At 39.7% G+C, this 19,758-nt stretch overlaps 1 protein-coding gene across 2 annotated transcripts in view; it reads left to right on the forward strand.

Moving 5' to 3' along the window:
* The window catches only part of naa15a (N-alpha-acetyltransferase 15, NatA auxiliary subunit a), a 98,486-nt gene that overhangs the window by 33,495 nt on the left and 45,233 nt on the right, over positions 1 to 19,758 (forward strand). For both annotated transcript variants that reach the window (XR_006309052.1, XM_043674102.1), the window contains exons 3-4: positions 3,278 to 3,382; positions 12,148 to 12,305. Coding sequence is in view for 1 of the 2 variants with exons in the window: in XM_043674102.1 (XP_043530037.1) it covers positions 3,278 to 3,382; positions 12,148 to 12,305 (263 nt within the window). In the remaining variant the exon portion in view is untranslated. The remainder of the gene's footprint in view (positions 1 to 3,277; positions 3,383 to 12,147; positions 12,306 to 19,758) is intronic.

Genomic DNA, 19,758 nt, shown 5'->3' on the forward strand with positions numbered 1-19,758 from the left:
ACTCCTTCCTTCAGACACTAAACACTAGAAGTGCATTCCACAATGGTAAGATCTGTTATAAAACCAAAAGTTTCCTGCTGTCATACGAATCTCACATCTATTTCCATTTTCAAATTGTCGCTGGAATATTAATATATCAAGTACAAAATTGGTGTTCCAGGGTGGCACAGTTGTTTAGTAGTTAGCACTTCTGCCTCACAGCACCAGAGACCCAGTTTCAATTCCAACCTTCGGTGGCTCTGTGTGGAGTCAGCGTGTTCCACCTGTACCTGCGTGGGTTTCTTCCAGGTGCTCTGGTTTCCTCCCACAGTCCAAAGATGTACAGGTTAGGTGGATTGGCCAAGCTAAAAAAAAAAGTTGCCCTGTAGTGCATGTTAGGTGGGTTAGCAGTGGTAAATGCAAGATTATGGGGATATATTAGTGGGATGGGTGGGGAGTTGGTGATGCTGCGGTCAGAGGATCAGTGCAGACTTTCCGAATTTCCTCTTTCCACACGACAGGGATTCTATGATTCTGAGATAGATCCTCTTGACTTCTCATGGAATAGAGCCCAAGACTGTTATTAGTAAGATTTTATATAGGGCTACTGTTATGTTTTGGCATTTTGTACTATAATGTTTGCCATAACACCCAATGTTCCACGAAGTTCTCGTGTCCATTGTAACAGCGGACATTTCTATTCATCATTGAACATTTGTCTAATTATTCACCTGATTTATTGTGTTGAACTAGACACTTAACATATATTTTCTGTACCATTTGATTTGCATTTTATTTGTTTCTTGATTGGCACTCCATTAAGTGGGTGTGGGTGGTAGTTTGGAAGGGTCTTTGTGTGTGGGAGGAACATGGTTTGTCAGGAGGAGGAGAAGGAATTAAGTACTTGCACTTGGTCATGAGTTTATTCATTTATTCTTGCTCCTAGCACTAACCAGGCTGATTCTGTACCACCAGATATCCATTTGCATGCATTTACCAGTGAGGTTGCTATATATCCATCATAATCAATAAACCCAAGTACTACTATCCCTGCCTTGATTGTTGGATCTGGGATGTTTGCGGCCCAACTGTTTTACACATAACTGACAGCAATTCATCAACTAGTTATGTAATAGTTAGTGCTTTGAAAGCTGTTCTAACTACCTGGTTTAAATGTAATTTCATTATTTGAAATGAGTCACAATTTATTATGTCCTACAAAGTAATATTTAGGTTTTTACTATTGTCTCTCTGTACAGTATGATAATGGAGCTGTTTGTTCCACTTTTTGTGTTTAAACAGTCTAGCTTTCTTTTGATTTTAAGGTCAGCAGCTCTGCAGTCATCCAAGATGGTGAAAAATGTATTCATCTGATCCTCCCAACGCACTAAGATGATCTACAACTGATTCCATTGTACAGTTGGAACTTAGAAACATTCCATTTACAATTTTTACAGAAATTATCCAAAATTAACTTGTTAAACTGCTGTAGTTGTTTGAAAGCAAAATTCACATCCGTTATTTCAGTAGGTTTGTGATTATACCCTGGCTTTAATTGACATTCGAGTTTTTGTCTGCTGAATACAATCAGTGCCATAGCCAAGTTGCATGTACTTTGGTGGCCTCCTTCTGATTCCATAAATATAAACACTAAATGAATAATCCAACAGTAGACTCTAGGGATATGTACTTAGAATTTTGAGGAAATGTCAGCCATTCTTTTCTCTTTGCAGAGAAACACTGACTTCTGCGTATTTCCATCACTACTTTTATAATGTTATACTTCTGTTTTGTTTTTTAGACAGAGCACTAATTTTGCTAGGTTCAACACTTGATCTGTGCAAAAATGTTCAGGTCAGTAAAGGTACACCAGCTGGCTTCAGCATCTTTGAACTAGAAATGGAGGATACAAAGCCACTTAGCCCTGGAAGATGGAGCAAGTATCTCATCTAAATGATAGGCTTATTTGATTTGGTTCTTGGATGGGGCTTTCTATTTATTGCTAAGTTATGAATTGAGATTTGAGTTTAACTTTCCATTGCTGCAATCTTTTGATCTCCACAAACGAGAGATATTCTCCTAGTTGGGGAGATATTTGTGCACATGGTTGTTGTGGTGGACTGGGCAGAGAGAATGAAGTGAAAACCTGTATAGGGTCCTTGTTTCAAACAGACCTATTCCCTAAGCTCTTAGTGAGGTGGAAGCTGCTCTTTTTATTAGGATATGGTATATTTCATTTTTGTTATATTAATCTTTAATTAATAGTAAAGTCTGAACTATTCTTTCACTGAGAGTACTAATTGACCTATGTTAGCCTGATATAAAGATCTGTTAGGTCTGAAAGTACAGCTATGAAGCACAATAGCTTTCTCTCCTATGATATACCTAAGTAGGTTGACAGTTATTTTGAAGCTGTGTTTATGTGTACTTGGAATAAAATTGTTCAGTGCTATTATCATTGTGAAATTAGTAAAAAGTAATAGTAATGAGACAGATAGTGTACTGCATTAACTCTGAGCCAAGTGAACCAGAAGGTTATCAATTGGGGCAGAAAAGAAGATAAACGTAATACCAGCAAGAAATGAAAGAAGTGCTTCGCATTGTTTTTATTCATTTTGGAGATTACAAATTCCTTATGCCAAGGAGTTAGTCAGAATTACAGATAATTGCCAAATAATAATTTGTCACAATCTTGCGTGATTGTTAATGCCTAGAATGTATAGTTATTACTAACAAAACTACTGTATACAAATATGGAGAAAGTGAGGACTGCAGGTGCTAGAGATCAGAGTCAAGTATTTGGTGCTGGAAAGGCATAGCATGTCAGGTAGCATCCGAGGAGCAGGAGAATCGACATTTCGGGCGTATGCCTAAATATGATCCTGTTATAAACACTTAATATTGCGTGCATAGTGAATTTTGGTTTTGACGAAAATCTGAGTTAGACATGATCAGTTATTCTGTAAGTGATATAATTATTATCATTCTTGTCTGATGCACATCAGCAAGAGATGCAGACCATAAAATGTGCAGAGGGAACAATTGAAGGTCAATTTTCTTTATCTAGTATTGAACTTAAGAGGAACAAAAACTTGAGGAAAGGTTGCTAATACATTCCAGATCTGTATGTATCAAGTAAAAAATAAATACTGGTTAAGGAATATCAGAAGAAATACTTAAACTGAATTCCTGTTAGGTTTGACAATCAGAACTATAATTTAAATCGTAGCTTACCTGTGATCTTATAATAAAATTGTCAAATCAGTGGTGACATATTCAGTACACTTTAATTTTGCAGAGACCCTGGCGATGAAGGGTTTGACTCTAAACTGCTTGGGGAAAAAGGAAGAAGCATATGAGTATGTGCGGCGAGGCCTTCGCAATGATCTGAAGAGTCATGTCTGTATCCTTTTTCAGTTTTTTTTTGCCAAGAGTAGAGGAGATAATGATTGATTGCTGCAGTCTTAGAGAATATTCTGACTGTTTTCTCATTAGAAGGCAAGAGACTACTGGAGGTGGTTTAATCTGAAGGTCACCATGCCTCTGACCAGAGGATTGGGGGTGCTGGGGCTGTCAAGAAAGTGGGACCATCCTGGTGACCTTCGGTGAGGGAGTTGAACCTGTGCTGTTTCGCAAGCCAGCTGTCCAGCCAACTGTGATAACTGACACCGATGATTGTAAAATTCAGCTATTCACTAGATACAGGTCTTTGGGTTCTTTTGTGGACATAATCAAGTAAATTGAAATCCAAAAGGGCTGCCAAAGTGTTTAATCTTCTCGTGGAACAGAAGTGACCATTTGGGCTGTCATCATGTTCTGTTTTGTCCAGTCTCACCATCTTATTTTCTGATTTATGTAACTACCCAAATGTCACCAAGTTAAAATTGTGGCCTTCGCCTGTTTCTAATCCTGATCTTGTCAGAGCTACTTTGAAGGGTTGAATGGCTGACTCCTGTTCTGTCAAGTTTATATAGAATGAGTATTTTCCTCCCAAGATTTTTTTTCAAAATCACCTTGCTGTTTAATCCTGTTCTAAATTTAATACACTGGTCAAAAATGCCAATACCTATAATACCTGTGCATGTTTACAATGTAGAAACCTAGAAAATGGAGCAGGAATAAGCCTTTGAGCTTATACCACAATTTCTTCCACTTTCTTCCATAGAGTCATACAGCATGGAAACAGCTTTCGGCCCAATTCGTCCAAGCCGACAAAGTTTCCTAAACTGAACTAGTCCCATTTGTCTGCATTTTGCCCATATCCCTCTAAACCTTATCTATCCATGTGCCTGTCCAAATATCTTTTAAGTGTCATAGCTGTGCTTACCTCTACCATTTTCCTCTGGCAGCTTGTTCTGTATATCCACCACCCTCTGTGAAAAAGGTGTCCCTTAGGCCCCTTTTAAGGGTTTCGCCTTTCACCTTAAAGCTATACCTTCTGGTTTTGGACTCTCCTACCAGGGGGAAAATACCTTGGCTATTCATGTTATCTGTGCTCCTCATGATTTTATAAGCCTCTACATGGACAATACCTCCATCCTAGGTATTGGAGGCTAAACAGAGACACGCGTGGGAATTCCGAGAGGCCAAATCGGAGCACCATCAATAAACACATCAATTTGGACCCCATTTACCAAATGCTGAGAAAAAGAACTGGAAATGATATCACCCACCTCAAGAGAACTGTGAGACACACACACACACACACACAGACAGTGGGAGAGAACGTCAGCGCTTCACAGAAGGCTCATTGATTATGTTACCTAGCATAGTGACGAAACATCTGAAAACAAACCTTCGAGTTGAACAAGAAAACTTACAACCTGAACCTCCACCTGAGCTACAAATCCTCTTAAAAATCGCAAAGCATCTATAAGGTAACACCTCAGCCTCCTATGTCCAGGGAAAAACCTCCCAGCCTATCCAACCTCTCTTTATAACTTCATTCCCTTTGATCCCTCTAACCCTAAAAAACAATATCTAGCTCTTTCTTAAAACATTGTGTTTTGGCCTCCATTGCTTTCTGTGGCAGAGAATTCCACTCGAGCACCACGCTCTTGAGTGAAGAGATTTTTCTTCTTTTCAGTTCTGAATGGACCATCCCATATCCTCATTCTATGATCCCTGGTTCTGGATTCTTGGTCATCAGAAACAATCGTTTCTGTATTTACCCTCTCTCAGAAAGTTGTTGTGAAACTTGAAAGGGTTCAGAAAAGATTTACAAGGATGTTGCCAGGGTTAGAAGATTTGAGCTATAGGGAGAGGTTGAATAGGGCTAGGGCTGTTTTCCCTGGAGCGTCAGAGGTTGAGGGGTGACTTTATAGAGGTTTATAAAATCATGAGGGGCATAGATCGGGTAAATAGACAAGTCATTTCACTGGGGTGGGGGAGTCCAGAACGGGAGGGCGTAGGTTTAGGGTGAGAGGAGAAAGATATAAGAGAGACTTAAGGGGCAAGCTTTTCACTGAGGGTGGTATATGAATGGAATGAGCTGCCAGAGGAATTGTGGAGTCTAGTACAATTGCAACATTTAAATGGCATCTGGATTTGTATTTTAAAGATTTCTATCAAATCCAGCCCTTATCCTTCTAAACTTCAGTCAGCATGGTCCTAACTGATCCAGGCTCTGTCCATATGGAATTCCTGCCATCTCGGGAGTAAATGCTTGTTGCGTTCCCTCCATAGCCAGAACATCCTTCCTAAAATAGGGAGATCAAAACTACACGTACTACTCCAGTTGTGGTTTCATCATTGTTGTGTACAGTTGCTGCATGACATCCCTGTTCCTGTACTCTAATCCTCTCATTATGAAGGCCAGCATACAATTTGCTGCCTTCGCAGCCTATTGCACCTGCACGTTTACTTTCAATGACTGATGTACAACGGCACCCAAGTCTTGTTGCATCTCTCTCTTTTCCAACCTCTTGCCATTTCAGATATCTCACATTTATCCACATTATGCAGAAGAACCTTGATTATTCGAAGGACACGGGAGGGGAGTACTTCATTCAGATAATCAAAATGCCACAACACAGTTTAGCCCCAAGCGTCAAGACTTTGCAGTCTTGTTCGGATAATCCAAAATTCGGATAATCGAATCGCAGATAATCGAGATTCCTCTGTACCTAGCCTGCAATTCATTTTCCCAGTCATTCAACTTGTCCAACCATACAGAATCATCTTTATTTTCCTCACAGTTCACCCTCCCACCCAGTTTTTATCATCAGCAGACCTGGAAATATGACTTTCAGTTCTCGTATCTAAATAATTAGTATAGGTTATGAATACCACTAATCTCGCTAGTCACTGTCCACTACCACAAAAAGACTCATTTGTTCCTACTCTGTTTCCTGTCTGCCAAACAGTTCTCTACCCATATAAAGTTAAAAATCACACAACACCAGGTTATAGTCCAACAGGTTTAATTGGAAGTACTAGCTTTCAGAGCGCTGCTCCTTTATCAGGTGGTACTCATCAGTATACTACCTGCAATCCCAAATGTTTTAATTTTACATGCTAACCTCTTGTGTAGGAACATATTGCAAGCTTTCTGAAAGTCCATGTAGACCACATCCATGCTTTCCCCATCAACTTATTATTTATATCCTTGAAAAATTTCACTGGAATTATCCAGTATGATTTCCTGGTTGTAAGTCCATGCTGACTGTGTCTGATCCTGTCACTCTTTCAAAGTCAACTACTGTTAAGTCTTTTACAATGGATGTAGTATTTTCACCGTACAAATGTGTGCAACCCCTCTAATCTGTAGAAATTGTTCCAGAGTATGTAGAATCTTGGAAGATGACCACCATTGCATCCACTGTTTCTAGAGCCCCTTCTTTACTACACTGTGATGTAGATCATTGACCCCTGGGGTTTATTGGTCTTTGCTGTCATGGCTCAGTAGTTAGCATTGCTGCCTCACAGCGCCAGGGACCAGGGTTCAATTCTCGCCTTAGACGACTGCCTGTATGGAGTTTGCACATTCTCCCCCATGTCTGCTTGGGTTTCCTCCCACAATCTAAAGATGTGCAGGTCAGCTGAGTTGGCCATGCTAAACTGCCCATAGTGTTAGGTGCATTAGTCAAGGGTAATTATCAGGTCAGAAAATGGATCTGGGTTGGTTACTCATCAGAGGGTCACCTGTGGACTCATTGGGCCGAAGGGCCTGTTTCCATACTGTAGAGAATTTAATCTAATCTAATTTCCCCAACACCATTTTCCTTCTAATACTGATTTCCTCCTTCTTACCTTTGTTCCCAAACATTTTTGAGACATTATCTGCGAGTCTCATTACAATTTATTTTATTTCTGACTGTAAGGGATGTACATTTTCTAAACTAATCTTTTTCTCTTCACATACTTGTGAATCTTTTGTGCTCAGTTTATATGTTCATCACAAGCTTACACTCATAATCTATTCCTCATGCCTCCTAAACAGTCCCGTTCTTCTTTGCTTCAATCTTAAACTGCTACCAATCCTCAGATCTTCTTTTGGCCAATTCAAATGTCCCTTCTTTGGATCTAATACTATTCATAATTTCCCTTGTTAGCCATGATGAGGCCACCATTCCTGTTTATGATAATTGATATTGCTACAATTAAACATCAAATGCTTGCATCCCAAGTAATATCAAAATTAATCCACATTTTTAATGTTTTTTTTTCAAGCTTTTATTGTTGTGAACTCAAATAAGCGAATTTCTTGGCGGTGTTACAGTATATCGGTGTGAAGAGCTGTTATTTTATAGGCGAGCCATTCTGGCTGACGTTCAATGATAATGACATAGCGTCTGTCCGTGCCCTTGACTCTTCGTCCAAATCATCTGTGCTGACCAGACATCCCAATCTAACCTTGACCCATTTGTCAGCATTTAGCTGATATCCCCCAAACTTTTCCTATTAATATATCCATCCAGGTGCCTTTGAAATGTTGTAATTGTATCAACTCCACTACTTCTTCTGGGAGCTAGTTGCATATAGCACCATCCTCTGTGTGAAAAGGTACTTCTCACATCTTTTTTAAACAATATCCTTCTCGTCATAAACCTGAGCCCTCCAGTTTTGGGACCCCCACCCTAGGAAAAAGACCATGGCTATTCACCCTATATCTGTACCTTTCATGATTTTGTAAACGTCTACTTGGTCACCCCTCAGCCTCTGATGCTCCAGGGAGAATAGCCCCAGCCTATTCAGCCTGTCCTGACAGTTTAAACCCTTCAGTCCTGGCAACATCGTTGTAAATCCTTTCTGCACTCTGTCAGGTTTAACAACAAACTTCCTGTAGAAAGGTGATTAGAATTGCACACAGTATTCCAAAAATGGCCCAACCAATGTCCTGTATAGCTGCAACGTTATTCCAAACTCCGATACTCAATGTTATAACCAGTGAACGTAAGTGTGCCAAAGGCTGCCTTCAGCACCTTGCCGACCTATGACTCCACTTTCCAGGAACTGTGCACCGGCACCCCTTCGTCTCTATGTTCAGCAACATTTCCCAGGGCCTTAGCATTTATTGTATACTGGGTTGCTTGCTGAGGTGGAGCCTTTCAGCTCGGCGAGCAAACCTACATCCAGAAACTCAACCTGAGTTACAAATCTTCTCAAATTCTACTGTGTACTTTCTGTCCCGGTTTACCTTACCAAAATGCAACACCTCACATTTATCTAAATTAAATTTCCATTTGCCATTCCTTGGCCCATCTGATTAAGGCCTTCTTGTACTCTTCCCTGTCCATTACGCCACCTATTTTGGTGTCATCTGCAAACTTACCAACCATACCTCTTGTTCACATCCAAATTATTTACACAAAATGACACAAAGCACCAATCCTTGTGGGTCAAGCTGATCACAGGCCTCCATTCTGAAAAGTAGCCCTCAACTACCACCTATGTTCTACATAAGAGGAAGCCAATCTAGTATCCAATTGGCTAACTCCCCATGGATTCCATGTGACCTAACCTTGCTAACGAGTCTACCATGCCAAGCCTTATCAAATGCTTTGCTGAAGTCCGTATAGACAACATGTATCCCTCTGCTGCCTTCAATCTTCTTTCTCACGCCTTCAAAAATAATTCAGTCAAGTTAGTGAGACATGATTCCCCACGCACAGTCATGCTGACTATCCCTTGCCTTTCCAAATGCATATAAATGCTGTCCCTCAGAATCCTCTCCAACAATTTACACACCACTGAGGTAAGATTCACTGGTGTATAGTTCCTGGCTTTACCTTACAGCCTTTCTTAAATAATGGCACCAAATGGCCAACCTCCAGTCTTCCAACACCTCAGCCATGGCTATCAATGATGCAAATATCTTAGCAAGGGGTCCAGCAATCTTTTCCCTAGCTTCCCTCAAAGTTCTGGGTAGCATCTGATCAGGTCCCAGGGATTTATATACCTTTGTGCGTTTTAAGACCTCTAGTACCACCTCTTGTGTAATATGAACTCTTTTTAAGACATCACTGTTTATTTCCCAAATTCCCTAGTTTCCACGTCCTTCTGCACAGTAAATACTAATGTAAAATATTTGTTGAGTATCTCACCCATCTCCTATGATTTCACACATAGACAGCCACTTTGATTTTTAAGGGGCCCTATTTTCTCCCTAGTTGCTCTTTTGCCCTTAGTCTACTTGTAGAATCTCTTTTGATTCTCCTTAACTCTATTTGCCAAAGCTGTCTCATGTCCCCTTTCTGTCCTCCTGATTTCCTTCTTAAGTATACTCCTACAACTCTTATAATTTTCTGGGGATTCACTTTCTCCCAGCAATTTATACCTGATATATTCCTCTTCCTTTATGTTGACCAGAGCCTCCATTTTTCTGGTCATCCATCATTCCCTATACTTCCCAGCCTAGCCCTTCACTCTAACAGGAAGATACAGTCTCTGAACCCTTATTTGCTCACTTGTGAAGGCCTCTCACTTTCCAACCATCCCTTTACCTATGAATAGTCTCCCCCAATCAACTTTTGAAAGTTCCTGTCTAATACAGTCAAAATTCACCTTGTTGAAATTGAGAGCGTTAACAACTACTTCAGTCCTATCCTTTCCGATAACTATTTAAAACTAATAGAATTATGATCACTTGCCATAAAGTGCTCCCTCACTGACACCTCAGTCACTTGCCATACCTTATTTCCCAACAGAAAGTCAAGTAATACTCCTACTCTGGTAGGTATATCCACAGACTGAATCTTGTGCACTTAACAAATTCCTGTCCATCCAAGCCCTTAACACTATGACAGTCCCAGTCAGTGTTTGGAAAGTTAAAATCTCCGACCATTTCAGCCCTATTTTCCTCTCAGATATCTGCAATCTCTTTACTTATTTGCTTCTCAATTTCCTGCTGACTATTCGGGGGGCCTATAATACCTGCCAACAAGATAATCATCCTTTCTTATTTTTAGGTTCCACCCATATAACTTCACTGGATGATCTTCCATGAATATCCTCCCTAAGTACAACCATGATGTTCTCCCTATCCAAAGGCGCCACTCCCTTCCTCTCTCATCTCCCTTTCTATCCTTCCTATACCCCATACCATTCAATTGTCAGTTCTGAGCCACATTTCAGTAATAGCTATGATATCCCAGACCCAAGTTTATCTGCCGGGCCTCTTGCATTGAAGTAAATGCAGTTTCATTTATCAGTCAAACCTCATTCTCTGCCAAACTCTTATTTGCCTTGACTATTAGTCTTGCTCCCCTTATCTACTGAACCAGCCTCAGCCTTTATGCTTTTCTCACTCTCGCTTTTGGTCTCTCACTCATCCTTCCCCAATCATTTAAAGCCTCCTGAGTAGCACTAGCAAATTTCCCTGTTAGGTTCGAGTGGGAGGCATGGTTGCTCAGTGGTTAGTACTGCTGTCTCACAGTGCCAGGGACCCAGGTTCGATTCCAGCCTCGGGTGGTTGTGCAAACTCCACAAAGACGTTGTCCCGGGCTATGCATGGGTTTCCTCCGGGTGCTCTGGTTTCCTCCCACAATCACAAAGATGTGCAGGTTAGGTAAATTGGCCATGCTAAATTGCCCATAGTGTTCAGTGAGTAGGTTGGGTGCATTAGTCAGGGGTAAGTGTAGAGTAATAGGGTAGGGGAATGGATCTGGGTGGGATACTCTTCAGGGGATCGGTGTGGACTTGCTGGGCTGACACTGATATTGTCTCCCTTCCAATTCAGGTCATTTCTACCCCAAAGAGATCACAATCTTCCAGAAATGTGTATCCTTTTCCCTTGCACCAGCTTCTCAACCATGCATTCATCTGCTCTATCTTTGTAATCTTACTGTCATTAGTACATGGCACTGGTACAAAGTGCACAACAACCTCCTGCTGGCCACTCCATTTTCAGAATATTCTGCACCTTGCCGAGGCAACCTTAACCCTGACATCAGAGAGATAACACACCATCCTGATGTCTCACTGATGGCCACTGAAACATCTGTCTGTGCCCCAGACTGGAGCATCCTGTATTACAATTATTCGTTTAAAACCTGACATACCTCTCATTACAATAGAGTCAGTTACAATACCAGCAGTTAGTCCTATACTCCCCTGAGAAGCTATCATTTTAAACAAACCTTGGGCTATTCACAACTGTACTTTGTTTTGCATAGTTCATGTGTTGAAAATTGAGTTTTATCTTAAATTCAATATCCAACAAATCTTTTCCACCAAGGACAGATAGTAACTGCTGGTTGTGAGAATGAGCTGCTGGTTGTTTCCAAATTGACTATCATTACTTGCAGGGTGCTGATGCAGCTGTAGTAAGTGCTAATATTGCAGATCATTGTAACCTGATTGCTGTTCATGATACAATTTGTTAAAATCATTCTAGATTACCAAACGCAGTCACTAGCCTCTAATAACATTGCTTTTTCATGTTGCACTAGCCTCTAATACATTGTTTTGTCATTATTCAATAATAGAATGCTGTTACTTTTGCTCATACTTAGTACTCCTGATGCTGTTTCCTTTTGCAGTTTAAGACATTGTTGCCTTTAGTACTCATTATCTTGAAGTAGTAGTATTATAAAACCTGAGAGGGATCTTGTATCAGAGGGAAATTATATCCACATAAAGTTATGTTAAACCATGTAGTAGTATGAAACCTTTGTAAGTAGGAACTCATGAAAATTGCAGATGCTGTTTTTCTTGACTATGGCACAGGCTGGCACGTTTATGGTCTCCTTCAGAGATCAGATAAGAAATACGATGAAGCCATCAAATGCTACCGGAATGCGCTAAAATGGGACAAAGACAATCTTCAGATTTTAAGAGACCTTTCCCTTCTACAAATTCAAATGCGGGACCTTGAGGGCTACAGGGTGAGTGCTTCTTCACATCTTGTTTGTCCAACCGGGTGCAGAAATGTTTAAGTGATAAACGCACTATGAATGTCATTTTCCTGCCGCAGGATTTATGTTCAAGACTGCTAACTTCCTGTCTGAGTTAAAAAGGCATGGCATCGTTACTGTAATACCTCTAAAATTTTTAGAAAGTACCATCTTTGTGATGTTCATTGAAAATAGATAGTTGTACAACTGTTATATCATATTGATGTCTCTTCTTGCCTCCATGTTTTCAAGGAAAAAGGTCTGTCGATCCACTTGACATGAATCCACATTATTGTTCTTGAGATCCTAACGTACAATTCAACTATGTACTTTTAAACTTGGGGATAGGTTACTGGCTTTTCTGCGAGCCAGTTTAAATCAATTGATACTCTGCAAACGAATTTAATGTTACTGATGTTGACTGCATGAAAATGTTTTTATTGTGACGAAAAACTGTATTGAGTTTTTTTGCATAGTTTTCTACAGCTGCATGGTTTACAGGCTCGATCTGATGTATATTAAATTGTATGATAAAATGAACAATTTAAGTTATGGTTAGTAGCATAAATTTACACAAAATCATATAAACAATATGGGTCAGTAGCAGACCAATTTAATCTAGTTTTGTCATTTATATTTAGACAAATGGCCACATGAGGGGGCTGTAACATTCCTTCCTCTAATGGGAAAATTGCGTTCTGTTTTAAAGTTTCACACAATCTTACTCCTTTTTACTTATTCATCAATCACTTAATTACTGATATTCTATTTCTAAAAAGTTACCGTCTCCTTAACTGTGGAAAATCCCTACATCCACATTGAACTGAGGCAGTTCCTGCAACTGATTTTGACCTAGACGTACAATTGAGTTGTTGACTTCATCAAACATGTCTGTTCATTTCTGACATGGATTTGAGGTGGTTTCTGGCACTCCTTGCATTGGTGTAACTATTGGTTCTGTACTTCTATCCCAACTTTCTGATTCATCAGACTTGTTTGATTCTTCAGAACTCACTTCATTTTCATAAACTTCTGAAGTTGAAACTTGACAAGCACGTACAAATGTAACCTTTCGGCTGGCAAGCATGTTGACCAAATGTGTGTGAGGACCATATGTTTTTGCACCCCTTCCTGGTAGCCACTTAAATCACTTGTGTGTTCTAACCTGGTTCAACTTCAGATTTTTGAAAGGTATGTAGCTCATGCTTCCCAATGACTTGTGAACAGTCAAACAGCAGATTTGTTTGACTGGTTGTGCTTAACTAGCCTGTGCTTTCAAAATTCATACATAACATTGTGTCTTTAGATGTGATTATGCAGATGACAACTTGTACCAAATAGTCTTGACTGCACCAATTATGCTGGAAATCAATTGAAGATCAACAGTTAGAATTACAATTATATTAAAATACATACTTTTAAAGTCTCAGTGATTCATTTGTATATGCTTGAAACTATATTTATTAACACACAGCATTCTGCTTTTGCTGTGTAAAAGGAATATAACCACACTGCCTTGTTTTCATTGAGGAAAGGGCAGTGGACACAGCCAATCCCTACTGTTTCTGTGAGGCAGCACTCTAACCAATTAGAGTCAACTTGCCTAGTTTGAATTTAATCAGTTAATTGAATCAATAAATAGTTTCTACAGCATCGCCTTGCCAACTTTGGTCCAATTAATCAGTGCCCTTTTCATGATATATATTCTGCTATTACCTTCTAATGCTGATTTCTTGCATTTTGCTTGTAATGAGTCCAAGATTAAAAGTTTTGACTCAATGTGTCTTCTTTCACTCACTGTATTCCTATCATGACTCTGTCTGACGGTTTCTGACCTGAACAGAAACGATCAAGACCTGAAGAGAATCATGATAGGACTAGGGTCGAGAAAATGTGGCATTACTAATGGAAAGCTTCATTCTAGGTTTTTTCCTTAAAACTGATTCAGTTAGTGTTCTGTCACTTGTAATATTGAGGTCTATTGTGATGGGTAAAGGGAAGAATGGTTTGTTATCCAGTGATAACCTGCATTTTTTAGTTGTCAGATTTTTATCTAGCATTTGTTTAACAAGCAAGCTCTGCTGTCTCATTGGAAGCTGGCTGATATGATGGAACTCTGTTATTTTCTACTCTGTTCATCTATAATTGTGCAAACTCTTAAAGCTGAGGTCTGTTGTCAAATAAAATCTTTTCTGGCAACATGTAAGCAGTGAACTAATAGAAATCTGGATATTTTACAATTTGTCATTTCATTCATCAGAAGCTCCTTGACCCTTTCACATGGCTTATCTATAATCATAAATATCTTTTGCACTTCAAAGTCTGTAAAACCTATGTACAGATCTATCACACGTAGGCAGCCATTTCTGTTCTAAAGGCGTCAAGAGCAGCAGCTTTTCAATGGCTTGATGTGTACTGCAGTGTTTCATTGTATTTTACCATGACCTTACCAAAGATTGCTTCTCATTCATCTTTCTCAAGCACTTTCCTAATTATAATCTCCTTGATCAACATAGCAACGGCAATCTGTACTTTTCAGGAGTTATAACTCTGGCTCCCCATGTGACACGAACACAACTATCTGCCAGCTCATTTTTTCGCATAACAATGACCTGGTTCCTACATCCCCAGGATCAGTCTTCGCTATCCATTTGTGATACAGTCATCCACTCTTGTCAACCCAGGGTGCTGCAAGTTATTCTACCAACGCTATTTGCTGTGACTACCAACTGATCTAGGTATGAAAAGAAAAAAACGTATCTTTTCTCTTGGGTCTGCATGATCATCTATATTTAATATTAGACTTGCAGCAGCGAAAATCAAACCTCATCTCTGCACTAAGGTGCAGCTAATGTGGGTACTGGAGACTTTGGATTCCACAAGGCTGTCAATGATTTATGGTTAGTTTAAATTCTAAAGCTATGATCATACAAATATTTATGAAATTTCTTTGTCCAAAGTTCAAGGACAATATTTCACATTCTGAGCACAATTTTGTCATGGTACATGCAAATAAAGTTGGTCTCACCTCTACACTATCCTGTCCATGAAAGATTGCAGCACCTACTCCATGTTGAGAAGCATCATATTTAGCTTAATTTCTTTGAAAACAATGTAATGTGTCAGCCTTGTTCCCTATGCACATTGGCTTTTATACAAATTCAGCATTGTCATACTCTTTCATCTAAGTGCATAGAACAGCATTCCTTGATGATTCAACAGATGCAATAGTGTTGCCAAATCTGATATGAATTTACTGCAATAATTTACTTAGCCCAAAAATGATCTGAATTAAAATGTTTCAAGGGTGTAGCACATTATAGCTTGAATCTTATTCTTGGTAGGATTTAACTCATCATTGGTTACCCTATGACTCAAGTACAGTACAGGTATTTGAAGCATTTCACATTTGTGTGCCTTCAATTCAACTGAATAAGTCAAACTGAACATTGGAGCACCTCTTTGAGTCTGTTAATATGGGTGCGCCTGTTGGAGCTGAAATAAACTGTCATCCAAGTACCAGACCCTGAATTCCTTGCAAAGTTTGGTTAATCAAACTGGAAAATTATGGTGACTGAAGATATACAAAATGGCAGCCCATAACCTGCAAAAGACTTGTGTACATTGGTGATCATTTATGATTTAGACTCAAGTAATACAAATGCCAGATGGGCATTTGTCAGAGTTAACTTTGAAAAGATTTGGCTTCCTGGTAGTGGTGTGAAAAGGGTCAGTGATGTCCTGATTTATGGTTACCTTGTAATCACCATATTCTTGCAGTTGATCTAGTGCCAGATCATTGTGTTCTGCTTGAGACAATGTTCTCATCCTTTTTTTGTTCTTTCTTCCCTCAGCTGGCAACTAGAAACCAAGCTCTCCACTAAAGAGCAGCTGAAATTAAAAGTTGTGTAGCTTTAGCAGAGGTGACCCATTTAAGCTTTGTGTTGCATGAATGTAGGGGTCTAAGTGTAACTTGGATAGAGTGTAGCTGAACAGAATGAAATTGAGAGTTTGGTGCATGAGAGAACTAAGGGAATGCAGTGCTCTTTTTTATAGCTGCCTTAACCTCTAGTTTTTACTTGTATACAGGGAAGAATTTGATTGTCAAGTTTTTAACTCACCAAACTATACATTATTAGAATAATAATTATGGCAGGGCAGCTTGACCATGTGTAATGTCTCCTGCGGTATGTGGGAAGTCGTGGCTGCACCGTGTGTCCTTGACCAACACAGCTGTCGGAGGTGTTACCAGTTGCAGGAGCTTGAGCTCTGGATTTTGCAAATCAGGTAGCTGAAGTCTGTTCTGTGTACCCGTGAGACACAGAGTGATGTGGACAGCATAGTTATGGAGGCAGTTGCATTATCTGTTATGAGCATGCAGGTGGATTGACCACTAGGCTGTTTCATTGTCTCAGGGATTCCTGGACAATCTTGCATGCTAACTAGTTTTCCATTTTGGATACCGGTGAGGGCAATAAATCTGCAAATAAGCAAAAGCTGAATCCTTGCTACTACAGGTAGCTCAGCTTTGCAGAAGTGCACAGAGTTGAAAGATAGAAATGATAGGGGGTTCATTATGGAAGCAAATAGGTGTTTCTGTAGTCATAGATGTGGATGGTGTGTTGGTTCCCTGATACCAGGGTCAGGGATGTCATAGAGTAACTGTAGGACGCTTACCCTGTGTGAGGGTGAATGGTTAGAGTTGCAGTTCAGATTGTACCAACAGCATGGAAAAGATGAGCTTATTTAAACAAAATTAGGAAGTTTTAAAGTAAGTCAGTCTCAAAAGCAGGAATCTCAAGATTACTGTGTCCCATGTACTAATCAGCATAGGAGCAGAAGGATTGATCAGTTTAATGTGTAGCTGGACAATTGATGCAAAGAGGAGGGCATCAGATTTCGCAGGAATTGGGACTGGCAGGATCATTACAAGATAATTGCTTTGCACCTTAGTGGCACGAGAATAATTGCTGGGTGATTTGCTGGTACTGTTCGGAAAGGTTTAAAGTAGATTGGCAAGGGATATGGAATCATGAAAGGGAATTCAGATTGGAGGGAAGCTAAATTGGTAACAAGAACTAGCAAAGTCCTGAGCAAAATTAGAAAGTGAATGAAATTAGGGTGGGCATTATAGTAGATCAAACATTTTCCTGTTGAAGCTACAAATAAAGGTAGATGGATGTGATTTAATTGCCATTATAGAGACTTTAAAGGGTGACCGTGACTGATCTATTCATTATTTGAGAAACGTACATGGAAAGGTAAAGGAAGTGGGGTACTGCTGTTGCTAAGGATTGAGATTGGTATATTAATGGTAAAGGATCTTAGACTTGAAGGATCAAGATGTCCAAGCAGTTTAGGTGAAGCTAAGAAACAGCAAAAGGCAGGAAGAATTGTTTTTTTTTTTAAATAGAATATCAAGCTTTAGTAGTAATGGTAAAATAAAAATCAGGACATTAGAGCTGCATGCAACATGGTAATAGGCAAATTCAATTTGTATGCCTAATTAACACAGAATTTGGAGGACAAGTTTCTGGAGAGTGTACTGGTTTTTGGAACAAATACATTAAGGAACCAACTAGACAATAAAACTATTTTGCTTGTCTTTACAGAGAAAGATGCAGAAAATATCTTAGAAATTCTGAAGAACCAAGGGACTTGTGCAGATGAACAGAAATGAAAGTTGTATTAATTAAGAGGTAGTGCTTGAAAAATAATCTGGACTTAATGTTGATAAATTCCCTGGAGTAGAGGAATTACATTCTAGAGTATTGAAGAAGTGACACAATGGATAGTGGATGCACTGGTGGTTATTTTTTCAAATTTCAGATGCAGAAAAAATGTTTTCTCATCTGCGGGATCTTCTGGAGCCATGATGGGCATCAGAATCAGGCCATTGGGGCAACCAAGAGAGTGGTTAATCTGGGGAGTTCTTTGATTTAAAAAAAAATTCTATGTACTGAAAGCATCGAGGCTTATGGGGGTAATGCAGATGTTGAGATAGATCTCCTGTAGGCTCACTGAATAGCCAAAGAGCTATATGGCCTCCTCTTCCTATTTCTTAAAATCTTCACATCCTGGAAACATTACAGCAGAGTAGAAAGTGACTAATGCGACTCCACTAATTAAGTGAGGAAAAGAGAGAATGGAGAGCTTCAGATGTGTGAGGTTGATATCTGTAATAGGGAAATCCTATGAATCTATTATAAAGTACATGATAACTGGACCCTGTGATTGGTCAACATGGGTTTCTGAATAGGAAAACTTGCTTGACAAACCAGTTGGAGTGTTTTTTTGAGGATGCTATTTGTCGCAAATGTTAAGGCGATCCAGTAGTTGTGATATGTTGGATTTTCAGAAAGCTTTTAGTGAGGTCCTACACAAATATTTAGTAAATAGAATTAGAGTGCACAGATTGAGGGTAATATACTGCTGGAGAAATGGCGTCAATGTTTCAAGTTCAGTATGACTTTGGAAGATGGTGGGAATGTGCAAGTGGGCAGGATGCAATGCAATCAAAGGATTTAGATAGGCTTAGTGAATGGGCAAGAACATGGCAGACAGTACAACGTGACCAAGTGTGAAATAATTCACTTTGGTAGAAGAAACAAAGGCTGTATTTTCCTGAAATAGTGAGAGGTTGTGAAGTGTTGATATTTAAGAAAGTCCTCCTTGATGCATCAATGAAGTCTAGCATGCAGTTAGAAATGCAAATGATAAGTTGACTTTCATTACAAGGATCTTTGAGTACTGAAATAAAGATATTTTGCTGCAATTGTATCGAGTCTCGTTGAGACTGAACCTGGGGTATTATGAAGAGTTTTGGTCTCCTTATCTAAAGAAGAATGTAGTTTCACTGTGGGAGTACAATGGAGGTTTACCTGACTAATTTCTGGGATAGTAAAATTGTCTTCTCAGGAGACATTGAAGAAACGGGGCATGTATTCTCCAGAGTTTCGAAGAATGAGAAGTGATTTCATTGAAACTTGCAAAGTCATTGTGATAAGGTGGATATGGATAGGATGTTTCCCCAGCTAGTAGGTTGAGAACCAGGAGTGCAATCTCAGACTTGGGTCAAATCATTTAGAGTCATAGAGATGTAAAGCATGGAAACAGACCCTTCAGTCCAACCCGTCCAGACATCCCAACCCAATCTAGTCCCACCTGCCAGCACCCGGCCCATATCCCTCCAAACCCTTCCTATTTATATACCCATCCAACTGCCTCTCAAATGTTGCAATTGTACCAGCCTCCACCACTTCCTCTGGCAGCTCATTCCATACACGTACCACCCTCTGCGTGAAAACGTTGCCCCTTAGATCTCTTTTATACCTTTCCCCTCTCGCCCTAAACCTATGCCCTCTAGTTCTGGATTCCCCGACCCCAGGGAAAAGACTTTGTCTATTTATCCTATCCATGCCCCTCATAATTTTGTAAATCTCTA

The sequence above is a fragment of the Chiloscyllium plagiosum genome, chromosome 32, assembly GCF_004010195.1.
Source record: "Chiloscyllium plagiosum isolate BGI_BamShark_2017 chromosome 32, ASM401019v2, whole genome shotgun sequence".
Taxonomy (NCBI): domain Eukaryota; kingdom Metazoa; phylum Chordata; class Chondrichthyes; order Orectolobiformes; family Hemiscylliidae; genus Chiloscyllium; species Chiloscyllium plagiosum.